Source organism: Taudactylus pleione, unplaced genomic scaffold (genome assembly GCF_031769625.1).
Source record: "Taudactylus pleione unplaced genomic scaffold, aTauple2 ptg000013l, whole genome shotgun sequence".
NCBI classification, from domain to species: Eukaryota; Metazoa; Chordata; class Amphibia; order Anura; family Myobatrachidae; genus Taudactylus; species Taudactylus pleione.
The window spans coordinates 4,993,717-5,015,925 of NW_028284416.1; the positions used below are offsets into that span (position 1 = coordinate 4,993,717).

At 48.5% G+C, this 22,209-nt stretch overlaps 2 protein-coding genes across 5 annotated transcripts; one reads left to right on the forward strand and one right to left on the reverse strand.

Annotated features, from left to right (window-relative positions):
* Window positions 1–294: 294 nt before the first annotated feature.
* On the reverse strand, window positions 295–10,717 carry PORCN (porcupine O-acyltransferase). Of its 4 annotated transcripts, none has more exons than XM_088470498.1 (15): window positions 10,678–10,717; window positions 10,206–10,382; window positions 9,095–9,287; window positions 8,964–9,007; window positions 8,191–8,372; window positions 7,846–7,976; window positions 6,522–6,539; window positions 5,970–5,984; window positions 4,889–5,014; window positions 4,112–4,212; window positions 2,998–3,074; window positions 2,482–2,545; window positions 1,643–1,728; window positions 1,396–1,506; window positions 295–526 (listed from the first exon to the last, which is right to left on the reverse strand). In XM_088470498.1, exons 2-15 carry the CDS (start codon window positions 10,339–10,341, stop codon window positions 425–427), a joined length of 1,386 nt encoding a protein of 461 aa, XP_088326624.1. In that variant the 5' UTR covers window positions 10,342–10,382; window positions 10,678–10,717; the 3' UTR covers window positions 295–424. The 4 variants fall into 4 exon arrangements, with proteins under 4 accessions (XP_088326624.1, XP_088326621.1, XP_088326622.1 ...); XM_088470495.1 differs by lacking the exon at window positions 10,678–10,717 and adding an exon at window positions 10,526–10,657; XM_088470496.1 differs by lacking the exon at window positions 10,678–10,717 and adding an exon at window positions 10,518–10,657.
* A 487-nt stretch (window positions 10,718–11,204) lies between these two features.
* On the forward strand, window positions 11,205–17,346 carry EBP (EBP cholestenol delta-isomerase). Its single transcript, XM_088469196.1, has 5 exons — window positions 11,205–11,500; window positions 13,153–13,468; window positions 14,145–14,181; window positions 16,068–16,198; window positions 16,766–17,346. The coding sequence occupies exons 2-5, from the start codon at window positions 13,168–13,170 to the stop codon at window positions 16,987–16,989; spliced, it is 693 nt and encodes a 230-aa protein (XP_088325322.1). The 5' UTR covers window positions 11,205–11,500; window positions 13,153–13,167; the 3' UTR covers window positions 16,990–17,346.
* Window positions 17,347–22,209: the final 4,863 nt, after the last annotated feature.

Below are 22,209 nucleotides of genomic sequence, written 5' to 3' on the forward strand. Positions count from 1 at the left end.
GGAAAACACATTCCTTATAAAACAGCTTTATTAATGGAATCAGGGCAGGTGGCAAAGACGTGATCTTTTCTAAACTCTCCTTACAGATAGCAAATGAGACTCTCAGTCCGTACCACCAGGAGTATATGATTATTGGTGCCATAAGTCCACAGAGAGCCAAAGGCGCAGACAGAGCCGGCTGTGCAATACAATGTGCCCCGAGAGAAGTCGTCTTTTCCCCTAATACCACAGCTGTAAGTCAGGTCACTGAGAGACACCCCCCCCCCACACACACGTACCCCTGGGTCCATCAGCGATACCCCCCTCCCTCCCCCCGGCTCTCGTCCACCCAGAAATACTGAATGGTATGATTTGTTCACACCCACAAGACTGAGACATTTTCATTGGCTGATGTCACATTGCGAGTCCTGCAGAGGTCCTCCTCTCAGCCAACCAGGCGATAGAACACCCAACAGCCAAAGGTGAGCCAGTGGCCAGTCCAGCTCAGCTCGGACCACTTATTAATGGTGTGTGACATCCCGTAACCCTGAAGGTGAAGAGAGAACAGATAATAAGCAAAAGTTTATTTAGTCCTTATAGGGGGACTCCATCTTTACAGATTTCTAATGCACAGGCAGATTTGTTGTATTTTGGGGCCTCATTTATCAACGGGCTTAATCATTCACAATGAGCAATGAGACTCGCTGCGTATGATAATGGTGCTCCAGCCAATCAGCTCCCAACTGTCATCTGTTTGAAGAATGACATTCTGATTGGCTGGAACACCATTATCATATGCAGCGAGTTTTATCACTCTCTGTGATAAAATCCATTGATTAATCAGGCCCTTGTTTTGTTATTTTGCAGATACAATTGTATGCAATGTACAATCCTTAAGCTTAATCTGCTGCTGTATCCAAGGACTACAAAATAAACAAATCTGCCCGGACATTAGAACTTTCCGAAGGTTGAGAGCTCCACTAGTTCTGCAGCATAGCCTCCCCCCGCTACAGCTCCTGCAGCATGAGCCTCCCCCCGCTACAGCTCCTGCAGCATGGGCCCCCCCGCTACAGCTCCTGCAGCATGGGCCCCCCCGCTACAGCTCCTGCAGCATGGGCCCCCCCGCTACAGCTCCTGCAGCATGGGCCCCCCCGCTACAGCTCCTGCAGCATGGGCCCCCCCGCTACAGCTCCTGCAGCATGGGCCCCCCCGCTACAGCTCCTGCAGCATGGGCCCCCCCGCTACAGCTCCTGCAGCATGGGCCCCCCCGCTACAGCTCCTGCAGCATGGGCCCCCCCGCTACAGCTCCTGCAGCATGGGCCCCCCCGCTACAGCTCCTGCAGCATGGGCCCCCCCCACTACGGTCCTGGAGCATAGGCCCCAGCTACAGTCAAATGATTGCCAAATCTGCATTACCTCCTCCTCGGTGGCGTCCTCTGAATCTGTATCAAACATAGACCCCAGGTACGTCAGCTGGAGCACAGCGAGGACCCCGAATAGAGTGTTAATCAGATACACCAGGACGCCCTGTTGAAAAGAAACAACCTTTGAGCATGAGACGCACAGCATTGTGGGTTACAATGTAATATTAAATACCGTACAGTATGACACAGGATGGCGGAAGAGATCAAAGTCTTTACTGATCACATTTCTGTAACCTCACCTTCTTGTTGCGGTGGGCACAAGTTGGCAGACATTTCTTTGACGAAATACAGGCACTAAAGATGTCCGCTAGTCTTCGCCGCAGCACTGAAATACAAGGGACAGGCGCGTGGCAGGAGAGGGTTATAGTTAATAGCTAGTGAGAACTCGGCCCACACAGAGCTCTGTACCCTGGGTCCGCCCTGCCCAGGATATACAGACAGAGTTGTCAAGCATGCTGCTCTCTAAGGAGTATCAGCCACTACCCCCAAAATGGCTGCCACTGGTGTGAGTAGGTGACGGTTTAAACTCTACGGTACTATAAAGCAGCAATGCTTAAAAGCAGGTACTCCAGGGTAATGAATCCAACCTGTTAACTACCTGGTGGAGGACGCACCTAAGGTGTAGAGTTACCTATGGGCGGAGTTCTCTCTAAATCTGCCATAAGAGGAGATATCACACATTATTAATACGCGTGTCTCACCTGCAGTGCAGGTACCTGTAGTACGAAAAGTCTAAGCTCTATGGTAGAGGGATATTTCATACATAAATGCAGGATACTGCAAGAACATTATTTGCGAAAACAAAACATTTTTCTTTGACATATATAGACATGATACCTCTTGATTGTAAGCTCTTGAACACAGTTCTTATTCCTGTTTCTTCTGGTTTGTGTAGATGTTAAAATTATGTAACCGTTCTAAGGCCCAGTGATTTTTTATACTAACGTATGAGAGAGAAGTAAAAAACGATAATAATAAATAGCGCGGAGGGCGTGATCTTATGTGTGGCATGGGGATTTGCACAGCGTGTTAGTCAGAGTTTCATGTGTTACATACGAATACGGAAGAGGGGACTCACCATGTTCCACGTACGTTATGAATCCCAGGGATAACAGCACAGCTGCCAGATGGAAACTGAGACCCTGGGGAAAACACGCAAACACGCACATGACGCTGGATGTCAACACGCTCAAATGTAGGACTGACACTTCGTGTTACACAATTGCTGCTGCTTCTATGTTGGACCCCCCTCTCTCAAGGCCCATCAGTCTGTATGACAGTAAACGGTGGAAAAAGCCCCTGGGGGAACAGACGCTGCTCCCCCCCCCACCAGCAGGACCTTACATTCGCTTCCCCGGCACAGGCCATGAATCGCTGGTGCAATCTCCGTAATGACCATGATTATTCCTTTATATACAGTATATAGAATCAGAAATAACAGCAAGGGAGCTGTTACATGGCTGAGTGATGCGTCATTTATGCAATCTTACAGGATGACATGGGGGGGGGCTGACACGAGAGGAGCTGTCCCAATATGAAGAATATACATTAACATGCAAACACATAGAAAACGTCATACACATGTGATACTCACATGAAGTAGAGCACTTGCCGCATATGTAACAATAATGGCGTGAAAAGTACCGAGCTTCAGCGCATTCTTGAACACATCTAAGAAGAATATTTAGGGCGATCAATAAAACTTGAGAGCAATAAATTAGCTCCACTACAGGAACAGAGCGGTGTGTCCACCACCAGCAGGAACAGAGCGGAGAGTCCACCTGCAGCCCACCCGCAGGAATAGAGCATGTGTCCACCACCAGCCCACCCACAGGAGGAGACCATGTGTCCACCACCAGCCCACCCGCAGGAACAGAGCATGTGTCCACCGCCAGCCCACCCGCAGGAACAGAGCATGTGTCCACCGCCAGCCCACCGGCAGGAACAGAGCATGTGTCCACCGCCAGCCCACCGGCAGGAACAGAGCATGTGTCCACCGCCAGCCCACCGGCAGGAACAGAGCATGTGTCCACCGCCAGCCCACCGGCAGGAACAGAGCGGTGTGTCCACCGCCAGCCCACCGGCAGGGACAGAGCGGTGTGTCCACCGCCAGCCCACCGGCAGGAACAGAGCGGTGTGTCCACCGCCAGCCCACCGGCAGGAACAGAGCGGTGTGTCCACCGCCAGCCCACCGGCAGGAACAGAGCGGTGTGTCCACCGCCAGCCCACCGGCAGGAACAGAGCGGTGTGTCCACCTCCAGCCCACCGGCAGAAACACAGCGGTGTGTCCACCTCCAGCCCACCGGCAGAAACACAGCGGTGTGTCCACCACCAGCCCACCGGCAGAAACAGAGCGGTGTGTCCACCACCAGCCCACCGGCAAGAACAGAGCAGTGTGTCCACCACCAGCCCACCGGCAGGAACAGAGCATGTGTCCACCACCAGCCCACCCGCAGGAGGAGAGCATGTGTCCATCACCAGCCCACCCGCAGGAGGAGAGCATGTGCCCACCACCAGCCCACCCGCAGGAGGAGAGCATGTGTCCACCACCAGCCCACCCGCAGGAGGAGAGCATGTGTCCAGCGACAGCCCGCCCACAGGAACTAAGTGGTGTGTCCAGCGCCAGCCCACCCGCGGGACAGAGCTGTGTGTCTGGTACCAGCCCACCCACAGGAACACCTGGTACGTATATGTAAGAGGATACTTACATGTGTGTAACCATCGGGACATGGGCAAGTTCCAACTGGTCACAACATCAACCATTGAACGAGGAATCTCAACATTCAGTGGACGAGAAACTGTGAGGTCCCTGAGGAAAAGAAAGAGCTTGTGATGGGAATAGGTGAAGCTCATTATATGGGTGAGGGAGGGGACTAATCACAGGGAGGATCTGGGAATAGGGGAAGCTAATTATACGGATGAGGGAGGGGACTGATCATAGGGAGGAGCTGGGAATAGGGGAAGCTAATTATACGGGTGAGGGAGGGGACTGATCATAGGGAGGAGCTGGGAATAGGGGAAGCTCATTACATGGATAAGGGAGGGGACTGATCATAGGGAGGAGATGGGAATAGGGGAAGCTCATTATACGGGTGAGGGAGGGGACTGATCACAGGGAGGAGCTGGGAATAGGGGAAGCTCATTATACGGATGAGGGAGAGGACTGATCATAGGGAGGAGATGGGAATAGGGGAAGCTCATTATACGGGTGAGGGAGGGGGCTGATCACAGGGAGGAGCTGGGAATAGGGGAAGCTCATTATATGGATGAGGGAGGGGACTGATTATAGGGAGGTGAAGGGAATAGGGGAAGCTCATTATACAGATGAGGGAGAGGACTGATCATAGGGAGGAGATGGGAAGAGCCTACTGAGGGTATTATGGTAAAACTAACAAACAAGAGACACTGACCACAAGTGTTGGAGAAGGACCCTGTAAGTGACTGCGGATATAAGTCACGCAGAGGCCACTTACCCTCATACTCACCAGTGAACGTGATCCTTCTCCTCTGAGAATCCGGCTCCGGAGAGGACAGTGGTCACTTCCGACAAAAACCCCACAAAATAATTACTAAAGTGGAAGGAAGAAGCGTTCTCATAGGCCCGCAGCCACCTGGAGAAAAGACAGACACTTCTGTAAATGGGGGCGATGTGGGAGGAGCCAGGGGAGATCAGAGGTTTGGTGGCGGGGGCTGGGCATCACAGACCTCATTATATATAAAGCGAGAACGCCGTGTGCTAGGCATGTAAGGGGAAAACAGACCATCAGGGAAATCATCTTTTTGCACATAACAAAGGAATAATTCATCCCACGTTTCTGTTGTCTGTTTAATTCTGATGATTTATATTATCCATCCCCCAGGAACATCTTTTTATCCGGTGACATCTTTTAGGGCGTTGCCGCTAGATATAACTCTGTGAATATAGCCACACCCCCCATGGTAAGAGCTACGCCCCCTCTAGTGGTATCAGGAGTCCTCGCAATGGATCCTGGACAGGTCCAGGACCATCTAGGATCAGCGGTCCAAAATCAGAGCATGGTGAATCCGGCATCTAGTGTGCAACATAACATAGGACCAGGGCCGTTTGGGTTTAATCTGACAATATAAGGTTTCTAGACCATAAAAAAAAAAAATAATAATAATAATAATAATATAACAGCACGTGTTGAGACACCCTCCGACGGCTTTGTAAAATGCAGCATCGGTCACATTGTCGCAGTACTGAGTAAGCTTATGGTCCTGCAGAAGTGTCCCAAGGGAACTGAGATGCCGGTGACATATATCGCGCATAGGGGATCGCAGTCGCAGGGGGAGTCACGCCCCCGACATGGTCGAGGCACACCCGTGTCATCTGCCGCCACTCCATGTTACCTCCTCCAAACACTCCCTGTCCTTCACACCGCGAGTTAAATGTCGCGAATACGGTAATGTACCTTGGTGCATGCGCAGTTTACCGATAATCGCTCAATTCCGTAAGCATCAGCATAGCGTACAAATCTGGATCAAGCAGATTATCCCTGTCAACAGCCATTGAAATAAACACCCGGAGAGATGCGTCAGACTTACCTTACAGCGAGCCCCCTGCCGCGGAGAGAAGAAGAAGTGAAGGTAAGTGATAATGCGAAGCGGAGAAAGAGAGATAACAGAGACAATGCGGTGATGGCAGAAGGCGGATGCGCTGAGGGCGGACGCGCAGGGTCAGGTGGAAGACGCCACGTGATAGGTTAGAATGCAGGAGACTGCGCCGTACACATGAAAGGCGCAATAGGCGGCCGCGTGACGTGGGTGATAACATACAGACCCCACAGCGCTCAGAGCGGTTCCCGCACATTGCAGACAGATAAATGGTTATACACCTGGATGGGAGCACGTAGGGGAAAGGGGGGGGATCTTATACCCCGAAATGTCACATCTATTCCTCTTACTGCAACGGGTCCACGTTCTGCTCATTTTATTTGTGACGTGGTGACTGTATGTTGCCAGCACTGTTCCAGCTTGTACATCTATTTCTACACAAAAACACTATGGTGCACACTTATGTTGTGTGATGAGACAGGAGGGGAGAGAGAGACGGAGAGAGGGACTCCAGGTGTACGATGACACAGAACACGGTAATACCTGGCTTTGCGTTTCTTACTGGAGGTTCCATGAAAGTGATAAGAAAAAGAAAAAAGAAAAATACTGAACATAGAGGGAAGAAGAGAGAGCGGTAACACAGGTCACAGAGATCGGGGTAAGGTCTCCCTAGAGATGTCACTGCTAAGATATCAGATGTACAGGGCAGTTGCTCTCCCGACTCACCACTCCCCACTTCCCTCAGACCATTCTCCTCCCCAATCCCACCATTCTTCATCCTGCTCCCAACACCCAGCCTCCCACAAATTCCTGCCACTTCCACCTACAAAATATATCCGGAAAACGTACCACTTCCACTCTTTTCCCTTCTCTCGTCATCACCGGTCCCCTTCTAGGTGGTATTCCTGCAGGTGACCCCACTTCAATCCATCCTAAATATTTCCGCCAGACGGATCGTTCGCTGAGCTTTCTCCATATCTTCTGCCTCCAGAACCCAACTCAAAATCCAAACTCCCCAAAGCCCTCAACACCGCTCCATCCAACCTACATCTCCCCACACTCTACCATTCGCCCTGTCCATTCTGCTTCTTACCTCTCCTCCAACCTAGCTCTGCTACCTACACATGGACTTCCCAACTTCTCTCAGGAGGAGACGTATCAATCCTTCAAGAGAGATAAAGTGGAGAAGTATTCTATAGAAACCAATCAGCTTCACACACAATAGCTAGAAGCTGATTATTTGCCATTTTCCCTCTCTCGAAGGTTTCATACATCTCCCTTCCCCGGCCTTTAAAGCTTTAAACACTCTCTGAAAATCTACCAAATCTCTGAAGCCTACTCAACAGCCGCCTGATCCAACCACTTCACGCAGATACACTGCTGCCCCGAACTCCAACGTGAGTCCCACTTGCTCCTCAACTGTGTTTTCTTCACAACTAGATTGTAAGCCCTCAGGATCAGGGACATCTTCACCTTTATTTCATTACTACAATCATCTCGTGCTAGCTTGCAAGTAGCTCTTATTTATGTATTGCCCGGAGCTGCTCATCACAATGTCGCTATACAAATAATCAATACTAGTGATAAGGGGAAAGGCACAATAGAGTAGCACGGAAGAGGAGAGAGTAGGGATGGCCATCGGCCAATGACAAGTGTTTGCCATCAATGCCGCATCATCGGTGGCGGTGCCTTGATGATATAAAAAAAACATTGGTACACAGCACTCACCCATCAACAGCTAAACCATCTATGGTTTTCTGGCAAAGGTTTAAAACCATTGAGCATCAATGGTAGAGCCATCGATGGCCATCACTAGGAGAAAGTAAATAACTTTGTTGATATAGCTGTGTAGGAAAGAAATACTCACTTTCTCAGCAGCCGGTCTCCATAGAGGGGGATGAAGTAGGGGAAGAGGTACGGTGAAATGCATGTGGACACCAGGAGACACAGCAGGCAGAGCACCAGACTGCGGCACACTCGCCGGAACCAACTGAAACTCTACAGGCACACGGGAGCGAGAATCAGGCCAAACCAGACAAGAGGCGCCAAGAAAACTACAGCAATATACTATAAAAATCCCATTAACACGGACCTTCTGGCCTCCCCGTCCACTACAAACTACCAGCAACAAATTCTACTCCACTTTCTCCTACCCAATGGGACCCGTAGCAAACACTGGTTACACTAATTTCCCCGATCCCACTTTGCTTACCAGTTTCCGCCCATTTACTGCTTGTTGGTAACTGGTAAAGCTGATCCATGGCCCGAAGATGACAGTGCCCACAAAATACACGTATCCCATGAATTCCACTGGAGATGGGATGGAGCGAACCACCCCGCGATCCACATCAAAGCCCAGCGACACCGCCTTCATCGCCACAATCATCTGCGCACCTACAATAGAAACATACGGTGAGAAGGCAACCAAGAGATAGGAAGGGTGCAAACGGAGGGAACATCCCGGATTAATGTAGGACGCACATCCAGAAGTAACACCGGTGTAGATATCCTGAGCATCAACATCCTAGTGTTTACATTAGAACAGAGCTGATTACACAGCGATATAATGATCATACTCTAATTACAGGACTGACAACCCCTGGTGATTGCATTATGCCGTGCGCACTACAGACTACACGGCATCATCACTCAGACCAGGGGAAGGGAGGCTCCATCCATAGAAAGGGCGAGTAATCGGCCGCCGAGGGAAGATGTGACGGCTGATCGCTTCTACAAACACTCTCCTAGATCAGAAAGCCGCAACAAATGATTCTCTCTATTACACGTACAGGACCAGAGTGATTCAGAGAGAACTCTCTCGCTAATTAGGTGACTGGAGGATCTGTACTGCTCACCCCCATTGGGGCCAATGCTTGACTGCTGGTTTAGTGGAAGTGAAAGAGGAAAACATTGATGATCACGTACTTCTCTGACGTGGAATCTAACAATATTTAATGATTCAATAGACGTGTCCTATGTACCAACCTCTCATCTTGTGCCAGCTGACTGTATCCACCATGTGCATCTCCCTGTGGCCGAGAGAGAAATAAGATAATTAAAAGGGAAGCGGGAGCGTGCGTGCGTCATGCCTAATAAGCAGCTCTCCTGACTCTCACCCCATCAGGAGATAGATGAGGATAGTGGTGGACAGCAGGACCCCCCGATGCTGGGAGTGCCGGCACAGGAAGAGCACCAGGTAGCACAGCAGGCTCAGCAGGACCACCCAGATCATCTGCAGCTGAAAAAAGTGATAGAGGCAGAAGAAGCCGCCAGCGATCGTGAACAGGTGCTTGAGGTGGGATGGCAGGCCTGGACGGAACAACGGAGAGAGGAGGAGATGTTCCTTGTGTTAGAATTATATAGGTATGTAATATGCTGGCGATGGTATTAGAAATTATAATATATAAATACTCCCATAATGTGTTAAACACATTGTTGTGCCCCCAGTTCACATAATGCCACAGTGCCCCCCCACTGGTGATGTAGCTATGTATGTGAGGCCCCGGGCAACTGCCCCAGCTGCCCTGTTAATCTGGCTCTGGCAGATCATACATGTAAATCCAGACACATTGCCTGCCTGCAGTGGGCCTGATTCAGCAAGAATGCATGCCGTTCTGCGGCAAAAGTGTGCTAATATTTGCAATCGCACAGAACTCGCACGGCCAACATGCTGCGCCCACTTCCCCTCTCGCACATCCATAATACCTTGCAATCCAGCCAAAACATTGGTAACATCGAAGTACATCGGAGCCACTCGCACATTTAATGCAGATCTGACCCTACCACTAAATTTCTAACTTTCCTGCACGCAGTGAGAGCCCAAGCTGCGTACGCCATCTCAGTGGATAATTTATGCACGCCCCTGCAACGGCGTTCAAACGCACTGGCATGCCTGCGTGTCTCCAACCCCCCCCCCCCCCCCCAAACTGTGCTTCCTGGCAATCACTCTGCGATGGGTCTGCGTAGTCACTGCAATCGCTGTCCCGAGTGCAATGGGTTCGCGCACTGCTATGCATACACAGTACGTAACAATCAGACGATTGCGTGCGTATTCGCAACTGCGTTCCTTGCTGAATCAGGCCCAGTGTGCACGTGGATGCAGTTATTACCGTGCGGGATCCATACGAGCAAACGCCGGCGAACATATAGCACGTGTGTATTTCATATGTGCCAGTATTCCTTATCCGGTAACCCTACATGTACTTGGTGCCCTATATAAACCCTCACCCAGCCTCCACAGCACCCGACAGCCCAGGCACATAAGCAGCAGCACCCAGATCTGCTCCAGTCCTTGCAGGGCAGTGGGGAAGACGCATCCATGGAGAAGCTGTTCATAGAATTCCCTGCGGCTGAAGGCGGCCATCTTTTCTGGTCCAGGAAGCCTGGGGGCTCAGTGGTCCCAACCTACAAACACATAATAACATAGATTCCATCAGAGTATTGTGTATGTGTGTGTGTATGTATGTATGTATATATATATATATATATATATATATATATACACACATTATGGTCTGGATGTAGATATAATAAGTGTACCATATTACCCAGCAGCAGCCCTGCTCCTGCTCTATGCCATTCCTCCTTCCCCCATTCTCCCTGAGATAGGGGCCGGGGGTGATGCTATGCTGCTTGTTGTAACAATGTATCACTGGTGTTTTAAAGGGAACAAATGAGAGCAGAAGATATAACAACGCACCAATCGCTAAGCAGAAATGGATCCTTTACACCAATCAGAGAACAACAAAAAAAAGCATCCAGTCAAATAGCAGGGCAGGAGGGGGTTGGACCAATTACGTGTTGAGTTCGGAGTAACTCCCCTTGTCACAGAGCCTAGTAGCACGGATTGACCAATCAGTAAAAAGTAGCTGATGGGCTGGACCAATGAGAGAGCAGGAAGCTTGGTTAGCTCCAGTCGTCTAACCGGAACAAGAGGTTGAAATGATTGTCAGTCATTCTGACTAATAGGAGAGGAGCATAGGCGGGATCAGAGGGCAGCTGAATGACAAGATGATACAATGTGGTGCCTGAAAGTGGGATCTAACCAACAAAATGGCGGCGCACTAACCGGACTTTTTTTCTTTTTAATAAGAGAAAGCCCGCCCTCTAGTGTCTAAGCGCGGGTATTTCAATCATAATGGTAACTGTTCTCAGGAGGGGCGTAAGCGGTACTGTAGGAACACGGTGTGTGCCGGCCCCTTTCCCCCGATGTTAGCCAATCGGCTGTCATGGGACGAGCGTCTTGCGAGGTTCATTGACCGCGGTTTGTCCTGCCCTCTTCTGCTTACCCAATGAGCTGCTGCCTTTTCTTGATCAGTAGGGCGGGGCGATGGCTTTTTACAACGAGGTTTTGATCTGATTGGCTAGCTCATGACAGCTGTGTGTTGTGATTGGAGGAATAGTGGGCAGTGGGCGTAGTCCAAGTGTAAACTTGGCATACAATTCAGTCTCAATGTACAGAGTACATACAGATCTGGCAGACAAAGGTGTAAGAGGTCTGTAGAGGGACAGGAGAAGCACAGGTGAGTCCATGTCTATCTATCTATCTATCTATCTATCTATCTATCTATCTATCTATCTATCTATCTATCTATCTATCTATATTCCTGATCACAGGGATGCACACATGGGGTAATGTCAGAAGCCCAGTAACCTTCCTGTATGTTTTTGGAGTGTTGGATGAAACCCTGGGGAAACTCTTACACACATGGGGAGAACATACAAACTGCACACAGATAGGATCCTGCTCTGGGATTTAACTCATAACCCCAGTGCTGTGAGTATGAATGACCATCGTTAGAACTTTACATTAATGGCATGAAACCATTGATGGTTTGACTTTGAACCATTGATGGGCACCAGATGCTTGCCAACTCAACTGGGGGACACGTCGGGGTGGCAGGCCAATGAGGGAAGGGGATGGGTAAGAGCAGTGTAATGGAGGGTGGAACTAAGTGCTGTGACCCCTGCGTGGCGGAAAATAAACATTAACATGTTTCTGCAATCAATGGCGGGGAACCATCGGACCTTTGCCATCGATGGACATCCCTAGCTGTGATGTAGTATCTTGCCACCATGCTACCCTATCTATAAAGTGGGTCTGATGCACAGAAACACGCAATATCCAGGTCAGGCGCAGTAGAGCGATTTTTTTTCTTTTTGCCACTACACGTGTGAAAGCCGCACTGAACACGCAGAGAGGATTTATTCGTAAAGTGAGTGACAAGTAATCAGCGTTCTGGGGAGGTAACCAGAGAGTGGTTAGAAAAACGCGGGCGTGTTGGGAACGTTTTATGGCCGTGCCCTAGCGACCCTCTGCAAATTCGTTCGCAGCGGCATCGGCCCCGGTGTCTTAGGTGAGGCGCTCATGCTGAGACAGTATAGGCTTACTCAGGGGTTCAATGTGCGAGTGATGTTTTCGCTGTTGTACGTAAGCGTCGGATGCAAGATGCCGGAGGAGGGCCTCTCAGCGCACAAGTCACTTGTAATTCTGTGTATCTGGGCCGGCAGTCGGCGTCCTCAGTCGGCATCCGTCAGCTGCTGAATCAGCCCCTCTAACCCACATGGAGCGATCTAAAACAGATACAAGCAGGGCAGTAGTGTAACATGCAAAACACAGGCTTATGTCGCCAAGGGAAACAACAGATAAAAGGCGTACATCTAATACAGATGAAAACAGCTTATCTGGTACTGACTCAAGAAATAGATCAAAGGTAGGTTCCATGTAAGGAAGGAGTCCACTATATCCTTATTTATGGCATTCACGCCTTAATAACAACATCTAATATATGTGCTGTCACTATCTGTGGGGCAGATCTATCAAAGCCTGGAGTGAGATAAAGTACCAACCAATCAGCTTCTGTCATTTTGCAAGTACAGCCTGTAACATGACAGTTAGGAGCTGAATGGTTGGTACTTTACGACTCTCCACTTTATCTCTCTCTTAGCTGTGATAACTCTCCCCCTATGTGTATTACTTTTTTTAATCATATAGGTGGCCAACCCAATAGTAGAAGAACGTTGGTTCCTATGTGTGTATATGGAAAGCAGCACTGTCGATGCCCCTTCACCTGTATGTCTCCCCTGTTACTTGCACCATTGGCTGCTGTATAAGTATGTGTTCCCTTGGCGATGTATGTTATTCTGCCTAGTCATTGATCTTTTTCTGTGACAGGACTCACGACATAACATGGCTCCAGACGCAGAATCTCCTGTTCCTCACCCATACTGGCCCCGTGATCTGAAGATAGAAAACTTCCGTCCCAATGACCGCCCCATGTGGGAGATCTTGACCTTCCTGTTCTCCATATCAGGGGTCCTACTGGTATTAACATGGATCGTGTCCGGACGGGTGTCTGGTTTGGGCCCGGTACGGCGCCTGGCGATCTGTTGGTTCATGATCTGTGGCTTCATCCATGGTGTAATCGAGGGTTGGTTCTCTTTCTACTACCAAGTCATCCCGCAGGACCAGGCGTTCCTGTCACAGCTATGTAAGAAGGGGACGGTGGGGGTCGTGTCCGGGTTGAAGGAAACCTCTGGATGGGTGGGCTAGTAAGGAGGAATGTACAGATGGCATCTTTCCTGGTCAGGAGGAGGGTTCATGGTCTGATGGCGCAGTGGCTGTGTTAGAAGGGGGGTTCTCTGAGGAGGAGATGTGGAGTAGGACTTGTTGAATGCAGATTACCTCTATATAGAGGAAGGCACAATGCTGGGTGTCTAAGCATTGTGGATCTGGTTACGTAACGCCAGATCCAATGATACCTCTTTTCCACCAAAAACCCGGGTCCGACCTGGGTTTTCAGACATGGTTCCAACCCAGGTCAGACACCGTTTACATAGCACCATCGATCTGGGTTATTCTCAGGTCAGCCCCGTTCACACTGAACTTGGGTCTGCTCTGCTAAACTTTTTAGGTCATAAAAAAGTGGGAGGTGACTGCTCCACAACCACCAATCAGCTCATTTTAGGCATGACCCAGGTTGGATAACCCGGGTTGCGCCATTTACACTGCGCTGCGATCCGGGTAGACCCAGCAAAAACCCAGGTTTTTGCTCTGGTGTAAAAGTTGTATAATTGAGGGACGTGCACAAGGTTTTAGTGTGACAGAGTCGCCGTGATGGGTGATATCCTCTGTCACTCATCAGACTGTGTTATATCTCTTCCCAGGGAAAGAATATGGCAAGGGCGACAGTAGATACGTCATGTGAGTATTTAATGGTGCATTGCGTGAAATCTCTGCGGATTCTGCTGGTCCGTTATTACTGCCGCCCCCTGTTTAGTCGCCCCTGTATGTTACTGTCTCACCATATTACTGCCTCCCTCTGTGTTACTCTCCCCCTCTATGTTACTGTCTCTCCATATTACTGCCTCCCTCTGTGTTACTCTCCCCCTCAATGTTACTGTCTCTCCATATTACTGCTCCCTCTGTGTTATTCTCCCCCCTGTATGTTCCTGCCTTACCATATTACTGCCTCCCTCTGTGTTACTCTCCCCTCTATGTTCCTGTCTCTCCATATTACTGCCTCCCTCTGTGTTACTCTCCCCCTGTATGTTCCTGTCTTACCTTATTACAGCCTCCCCCTGTGTTACTCTCCTCCTGTATGTTCCTGTCTTACCATATTACTGCCTCCCTCTGTGTTACTCGCCCCCTGTATGTTCCTGTCTCACCATATTACTGCCTCCCTCTGTGTTACTCTCCCCATGTATGTTCCTGCCTTACCATATTACTGCCTCCCTCTGTGTTACTCTCCCCCTGTATGTTCCTGTCTCACCATATTACTGCTTCCCTCTGTGTTACTCTCCCCTGTATGTTCCTGTCTTACCATATTACTGCCTCCCTCTGTGTTACTCTCTCCCTGTATGTTCCTGCCTCACCATATTACTGCCTCCCTCTGTGTTACTCTCCCCCTGTATGTTCCTGTCTCACCATATTACTGCCTCCCTCTGTGTTACTCTCCCCCTGTATGTTCCTGTCTCACCATATTACTGCCTCCCCCTGTGATACTCTCTCCCCTGTATGTTCCTGTCTATTGCCTCCCTCTGTGTACTCTCCCCTGTATGTTCCTGTCTTACCATATTACTGCCTCCCTCTGTGATACTCTCTCCCTTGTATGTTCCTGTCTACTGCCTCCCTCTGTGTTACTCTCCCCTGTGTGTTCCTGTCATACCATATTACTGCCTCCCTCTGTGATACTCTCTCCCTTGTATGTTCCTGTCTACTGCCTCCCTCTGTGTTACTCTCCCCTGTGTGTTCCTGTCATACCATATTACTGCCTCCCTCTGTGTTACTCTCCTCTGTATGTTCCTGTCTTACCATATTACTGCCTCCCTCTGTGTTACTCTCCCCTGTATTTTCCTGTCTTACCATATTACTGCCTCCCTCTGTGTTACTCTCCCCTGTATTTTCCTGTCTTACCATATTACTGCCTCCCTCTGTGTTACTCTCCCCTGTATTTTCCTGTCTCACCATATTACTGCCTCCCTCTGTGTTACTCTCCCCTTGTATGTACCTGTCTTAGCATATTACTGCCTCCCTCTGTGTTACTCTCCCCTTGTATGTACCTGTCTTAGCATATTACTGCCTCCCTCTGTGTTACTCTCCCCTTGTATGTACCTGTCTTAGCATATTACTGCCTCCCTCTGTGATACTCTCTCCCTGTATGTTCCTGTCTCACCATATTACTGCCTCCCTCTGTTATACTCTGCCCCTGTATGTTCCTGTCTTACCATATTACTGCCTCCCTCTGTGTTACTCTCCCCCTGTATGTTCCTGTCTCACCATATTACTGCCTCCCTCTGTGATACTCTGCCCCTGTATGTTCCTGTCTTACCATCACCCGTCTCTTCTCCTCTTCCCTCTACCTGGGTCTCTTTTTGTCCTCCCTTCTGGGCGTCTACCTCTGGTCTACTATCTTTTTGGGTGTCGCTTTCTTACATTTCCCCCAATTTCTCCTTTCCCCCGTATGGGTGTCTGTCTCTGCCTCTTCGTGGTGCTAGTTATGCGAATCGGCTGCAGCCGTATTACCTCTGTTGCCCGCACCCCTCTCGCATCTGCGGTTGTTACACTGTCCCTCTCCTTCCTACCCACAGAGGAGATACTTTTACAGTCTGCATGGAAACCATCACAGCCGTAGCCTGGGGGCCGATGAGTGTGTGGACCGTTATCTCCTTCCTCCAGAAGCGGCCGTACCGCTTTGTGCTGCAGCTCATCGTGTCCCTTGGTGAGCAGTTGACGGGTGTTGTGCTCCGGGAACCGGGACGGGTTTCCTCATATTGGAAGATGGATGGGAAAATAACTGGAGATTATAGCGTGTCTATGATATAAGTGGAGATAACTAAATAATTGAAGCTGTTTATTTACAGATATTTATATAGAGTCCACATATTCCACAGCGTTGTACAGAGAGTATTTTAGTCATTCACATCAGTCACTGGCCCAGTGGAGCTGACAATCTATATTCCCTACACACATATACACACTAGCCCAGTAAGTTACCAGTATATTTTTGGAGTGGGGAAGGAAACCGGAGCACCCGGAGAAATCCCACCCACAACACGGGTAGAAGATATACACTCCACTCCGATAGCTCCCTGGTTGCAATCGAATACATGATCTCAGTTCTGTGACACAGCAATGCTAACCACTGTGCCACTCTGTTGCTCACAAGCTGGGGAGAGCTCAGACACCGAGGATGTAGACATCTTCACAGGGGGGAGCTGCACTTTTGGGCCCGGTTGTTTGTACCCCGTTTGCGGTCGGGTCTGCTGACGCTTCTCTCTCCGCACAGGGCAGCTCTACGGTGACGTTCTGTATTTCTACACCGAGTACCGGGAGGGATTCTCGCACAGTGAGATGTGGCATCCAATCTATTTCTGGTTCTACTTCGTCTTCATGAACGCTCTGTGGATCGTCATCCCGGCTGCCCTGATCGTGGACGCCTGGGTGAACCTGAGCCACTCGCAGGCCGCGGTGGACGCTGCGCGGCCTGCAGGCAAAGCCAAAAGGAGCTGAACGTTGAGTGCTGTCCCTGAACAATTGGCAGGAGGTCCAAGTCTCTGGCTGCTGAGAATATAGAGTACACAGTGCAGCAGAAGTCATGTACAAAAGGCCGTGTCTGTTGTGTCGTAATCCATATATGTAAGGGGGCCACAAAGCCCTGCGGCGCCAGGCATTTGGTATAACCAATCATTTGTAATATAATTCAGGACCTTTATACGTTCTTAAGCCGATCACCACCGATAATTAATGCTGAATCAATAGTACTATACATGAAACTAACCAAATGTCCTGCTTTAGTCACTTGCTCCAGATATTGTTACTCTTAGGGGTGTATTTACTAAAATAAGAGATTTTACAAGTGGAGATGTTGCCCATAGCAACCAATCAGATTCTAGGTGTTATCTTCTAGAAGGTGCTTGTTAAGTTGAATCTGATTGGTTGCTATGGGCAACATCTCCACTTCCAAAAACTCTCACTTTAGACAATATACCCCTTATTGTCAAACAAGATTACTTCGGAGACCAGCCCAGTTTATGGGATAGTTTATCCTAGAAGTTTAGAAGTCGCTCAGTTGTCATCAGACACCTATAAGCTGCAAATATCATCATTGAAGGTTGTAACAGTCTGTCTGATGATAGGAAAATTATTTCTTTAATGGCTTTATCACCACCATGTATTTTTGGCTGATCGTTCAGTGAGAAATTAATGTGAAAAATCTTTCTACTATAATGAGTAGGATCGTTTGCATGTTGGGGGGGTCCTGGTGGGTCCCCAGCTGTGCTGTATTTACATGTACCAGCGGCCACTGTGGATAGCAGGCTGGGACCTGTAGTTCCAGGCCAGTTGGAGAGTTGGTTTGGCTACATCAACTCAAAAGGTAATCCTGTAGGGCTGGTTATCAAGTTATCTATACAGAGGTCTGATGGCATCTTCTGGACTTTGTGTTGTTGTGACTTCCCCAAGGTCTCACACCGCCCTTTGTCCATCTTAATCTTTGTATTACAGAGAGGAGAGTGATAAGGACCTGGGCCTGACTTCCTGTGCTTTACTGGTTAAATGCTGAAAATAAATATTCATTTTTAATAATCTATATGTACTGCAGTATTACTTCCCGATTTAACAAACTTGTGTCGTTTAAACACTGGTTTTATGTACGAGGTGCAGCACTCAATCCAGTCTCGTCTATATTTATTTCCTACACAGCACATACATTTGATGAGAACGATGTACACATTTACAATAGAGGTTTGCAGTGGCTAATGGCAGGAGTTGTGCAGAGGGGCAGGGGGGGTGGAGTTCCACGCTCAGTACAGAAGAGGTGCACTTGGCGCAGTGCAAAAAAAAAAAAGATTTCATTTTATATAGTAGGATTATTGACGTGAAATAAATCATTATTACTTTTATTATTATGCAGCGCTCTACAGTGAAATTATACAAATTATTACAAACAATGACATGAAAGATTAAGAGCGGATGGCTCTGCCCATGTGAGCTTACAGCATAAGATGTACGGCGCATTTTAAAAGTTTTCTTGCCGCAAACAGACTGGTGGGAATCAGTTCTGCTCCTATACAGGTAATGGGACACTGGGGATCAGTTCTGCTTCTATACAAGTAATGGGACACTGGGAATCAGTTCTGCTCCTATACAGTTAATGGGACACTGGGGATCAGTTCTGCTCCTATACAGTTAATGGGACACTGGGAATCTGTTCTGCTCCTATACAGTTAATGGGACACTGGGAATCAGTTCTGCTCCTATACAGTTAATGGGACACTGGGAATCAGTTCTGCTCCTATACAGTTAATGGGACACTGGGAATCAGTTCTGCTCCTTTACAGTTAATGGGCACTGGGAATCAGTTCTGCTCCAATGCAGTTAATGGGACACTGGGAATCAGTTCTGCTCCTATACAGGTAATGGGATACTGGGAATCAGTTCTGCTTCTATACAGTTAATGGGATACTGGGAATCAGTTCTGCTCCTATACAGTTAATGGGACACTAGGAATCAGTTCTGCTCCTATACAGTTAATGGGACACTGGGAATCAGTGCTGCTCCAATGCAGGTAATGGGACACTGGGAATCAGTTCTGCTCCTATACAGTTAATGGGACACTGGGAATCAGTTCTGCTCCTACAGTTAATGGGACACTGGGAATCAGATCTTCTCCTATACAGGTAATGGGACACTGGGAATCAGTTCTGCTCCTATACAGGATGGCTCTGCCCATGTGAGCTTACAGCTAAAGATGTACGGGGCATTTTAAAGGTTTTCTTGCCGCAAATAGACTGGTGGGAATCAGTTCTGCTCCTATACAGTTAATGGGACACTGATAATCAGTTCTGCTCCTATACAGTTAATGGGACACTGGGAATCAGTTCTGCTCCTATACAGTTAATGGGACACTGGGAATCAGTTCTGCTCCTATACAGGTAATGGGGCCATGGGAATCAGTTCTGCTCCTATACAGTTAATGGGACACTGGGAATCAGTTCTGCTCCTATACAGGTAATGGGACACTGGGAATCAGTTCTGCTCCTATACAGGTAATGGGACACTGGGAATCAGTTTTGCTCCTATACAGTTAATGGGACACTGGGAATCAGATCTGCTCCTATACAGGTAATGGGACACTGGGAATCAGTTCTGCTCCTATACAGTTAATGGGACACTGGGAATCAGTTCTGCTCCTATACAGGATGGCTCTGCCCATGTGAGCTTACAGCTAAAGATGTACGGGGCATTTTAAAGGTTTTCTTGCCGCAAACAGACTGGTGGGAATCAGTTCTGCTCCTATACAGTTAATGGGACACTGGGAATCAGTTCTGCTCCTATACAGTTAATGGGACACTGGGAATCAGTTCTGCTCCTTTACAGTTAATGGGCACTGGGAATCAGTTCTGCTCCAATGCAGTTAATGGGACACTGGGAATCAGTTCTGCTCCTATACAGGTAATGGGATACTGGGAATCAGTTCTGGTTCTATACAGTTAATGGGATACTGGGAATCAGTTCTGCTCCTATACAGTTAATGGGACACTAGGAATCAGTTCTGCTCCTATACAGTTAATGGGACACTGGGAATCAGTGCTGCTCCAATGCAGGTAATGGGACACTGGGAATCAGTTCTGCTCCTATACAGTTAATGGGACACTGGGAATCAGTTCTGCTCCTACAGTTAATGGGACACTGGGAATCAGATCTTCTCCTATACAGTTAATGGGACACTGGGAATCAGTTCTGCTCCTATACAGTTAATGGGACACTGGGAATCAGTTCTGCTCCTATACAGGATGGCTCTGCCCATGTGAGCTTACAGCTAAAGATGTATGGGGCATTTTAAAGGTTTTCTTGCTGCAAATAGACTGGTGGGAATCAGTTCTGCTCCTATACAGTTAATAGGACACTGATAATCAGTTCTGCTCCTATACAGTTAATGGGACACTGGGAATCAGTTCTGCTCCTATACAGTTAATGGGACACTGGGAATCAGTTCTGCTCCTATACAGGTAATGGGGCCATGGGAATCAGTTCTGCTCCTATACAGTTAATGGGACACTGGGAATCAGTTCTGCTCCTATACAGGTAATGGGACACTGGGAATCAGTTCTGCTCCTATACAGGTAATGGGACACTGGGAATCAGTTTTGCTCCTATACAGTTAATGGGACACTGGGAATCAGATCTGCTCCTATACAGGTAATGGGACACTTTATTTAGTGTAATGGGTGGTTTCAAAGTGTTAGAAAGTGGGACTTTGATGTGACTTTAGATTTTTTTATATATATTAGCACCTCCTGCACCTAGAGCACATGCAGTCTGCAGAGGGCTTTAATAGTGGAGTAAAACAAAAACCCTTTGAGATCCGTTTATGATGCAACCGCTTTCACATAAGCCTCATTTAGGCCCCTATTTATCAATGAAAGTAACACCAGCTGAATTTTTTGCTTAGTATTACTGTGATCCAAACGAAAGATCTACTAGTATTTACCAATACTTACCCCTCCGGCAAGGTCCAGTGAAGTCCTTCACATCTGCGAGGTCCTCCGCTGGGCTGCTGGCAGCCTAACACTGCCAGCGACGGGGGTCTTGTGAAGTGCGCGACGGGTCGTACCTGGAAGATCCCCATTGCCCGCAATGGGGACCGCATCACTCCCGCCATCTAAAGATGGAGAGAGCGATGCTGTTACAAACAGTGGTAATCTTAGATTACCTCTGTTTGTTAAATCCAGAAGGGAAGTCATAACCCCTTTAGCGAGTGCTAAATGGGTTAGGCTTTGTTAATAAATGGAGCCCTTATTTGCATCACTTGCTGTGAGTCTGTGCAGCAGACTGACCGGCAGCCATATTTTGTAACCTCCAGAGATATTTTGAAAAGGAGATAATGATTTGCAGGAGTGCAGCTAAGAAAAGTGATGGTCAGATGCATTCTTAAAAGGTACATAACTGTCTACGAAAGGAAAAGAAACCTACTATGTAGATTGCAGCTCTATCACCAGTATGTAGGCGGAGCTGAAGCTATTTTGATTGTGGATTCATATTGGTAAAATGAATTGTATTCCGACCAGCGTAGTACCACCCTGATGTTCTCTGCCTGATCCGGGCTGTGCAGACAGGTCTGACAAGGTGTCATCGCAGAGATATATAATGTGTAGTTATATTCACACCCTGAAAGAGGAGATGTTTTATAGGTGGGTATCATCAGTGTCAGCCTAGCATAACACAGACTGGAATTCAGACAGGCACATAGGGTGAATCCATAAACCCGAGCTTAGGGTTACAGGGCACAGGTCAGAGGTCATCGTTGCTAGTCTTGGCTGGGTCCTCTTTCCAGGGCTATTTTCTGTTTCCCTCACATCTGCTAAAGTTGTTTCCAATAATAACGTTCCCTCCTACAGAGACAAGTTAAATGGGGAGGGGGGCGGTGGGTTGTTTACTAAGCAGGTTCTAAAACTCGGCCCTCCCTATCGTGTTTATGCCTGAAATTTAAAAGGGCAATGATTTAACTAGCAAAACATGGAGAGTAAAATCATCGCCCTGTTTAAATTTGCATCTTTGGTCTTGTGTTAACAGACGCCTCCTGTCATCTTGTGTGATCCGCTGCAGTGCGCGAGGACGCAGCTTCGGATCATTTGCGAAAACTGAGTAACCCTGAAGTAATGCAGGATGGGAGGTGCTTTCACTCTGCTGGGGCCAAGGAAAAAAGGAGACCGGCACCCCCTGTTTTCA

Bases quoted from the DNA above. Each gene is read 5' to 3' on its own strand.
- PORCN (XM_088470498.1), bottom strand. From the start codon at position 10,341: ATGGCCGCCTTCAGCCGCAGGGAATTCTATGAACAGCTTCTCCATGGA. The intron at 7,977-8,190 runs GTAAGCAAAGTG...GTGTGCCTGTAG, and splicing joins CAGTAAATGGGCGGAAACTG to AGTTTCAGTTGGTTCCGGCG. The intron at 1,507-1,642 runs GTGAGGTTACAG...TCTTTTCAACAG, and splicing joins GTGCCCACCGCAACAAGAAG to GGCGTCCTGGTGTATCTGAT.
- EBP (XM_088469196.1), top strand. From the start codon at position 13,168: ATGGCTCCAGACGCAGAATCTCCTGTTCCTCACCCATACTGGCCCCGT. The intron at 13,469-14,144 runs GTAAGAAGGGGA...ATCTCTTCCCAG, and splicing joins GGCGTTCCTGTCACAGCTAT to GGAAAGAATATGGCAAGGGC. The intron at 16,199-16,765 runs GTGAGCAGTTGA...CTCTCCGCACAG, and splicing joins GCAGCTCATCGTGTCCCTTG to GGCAGCTCTACGGTGACGTT.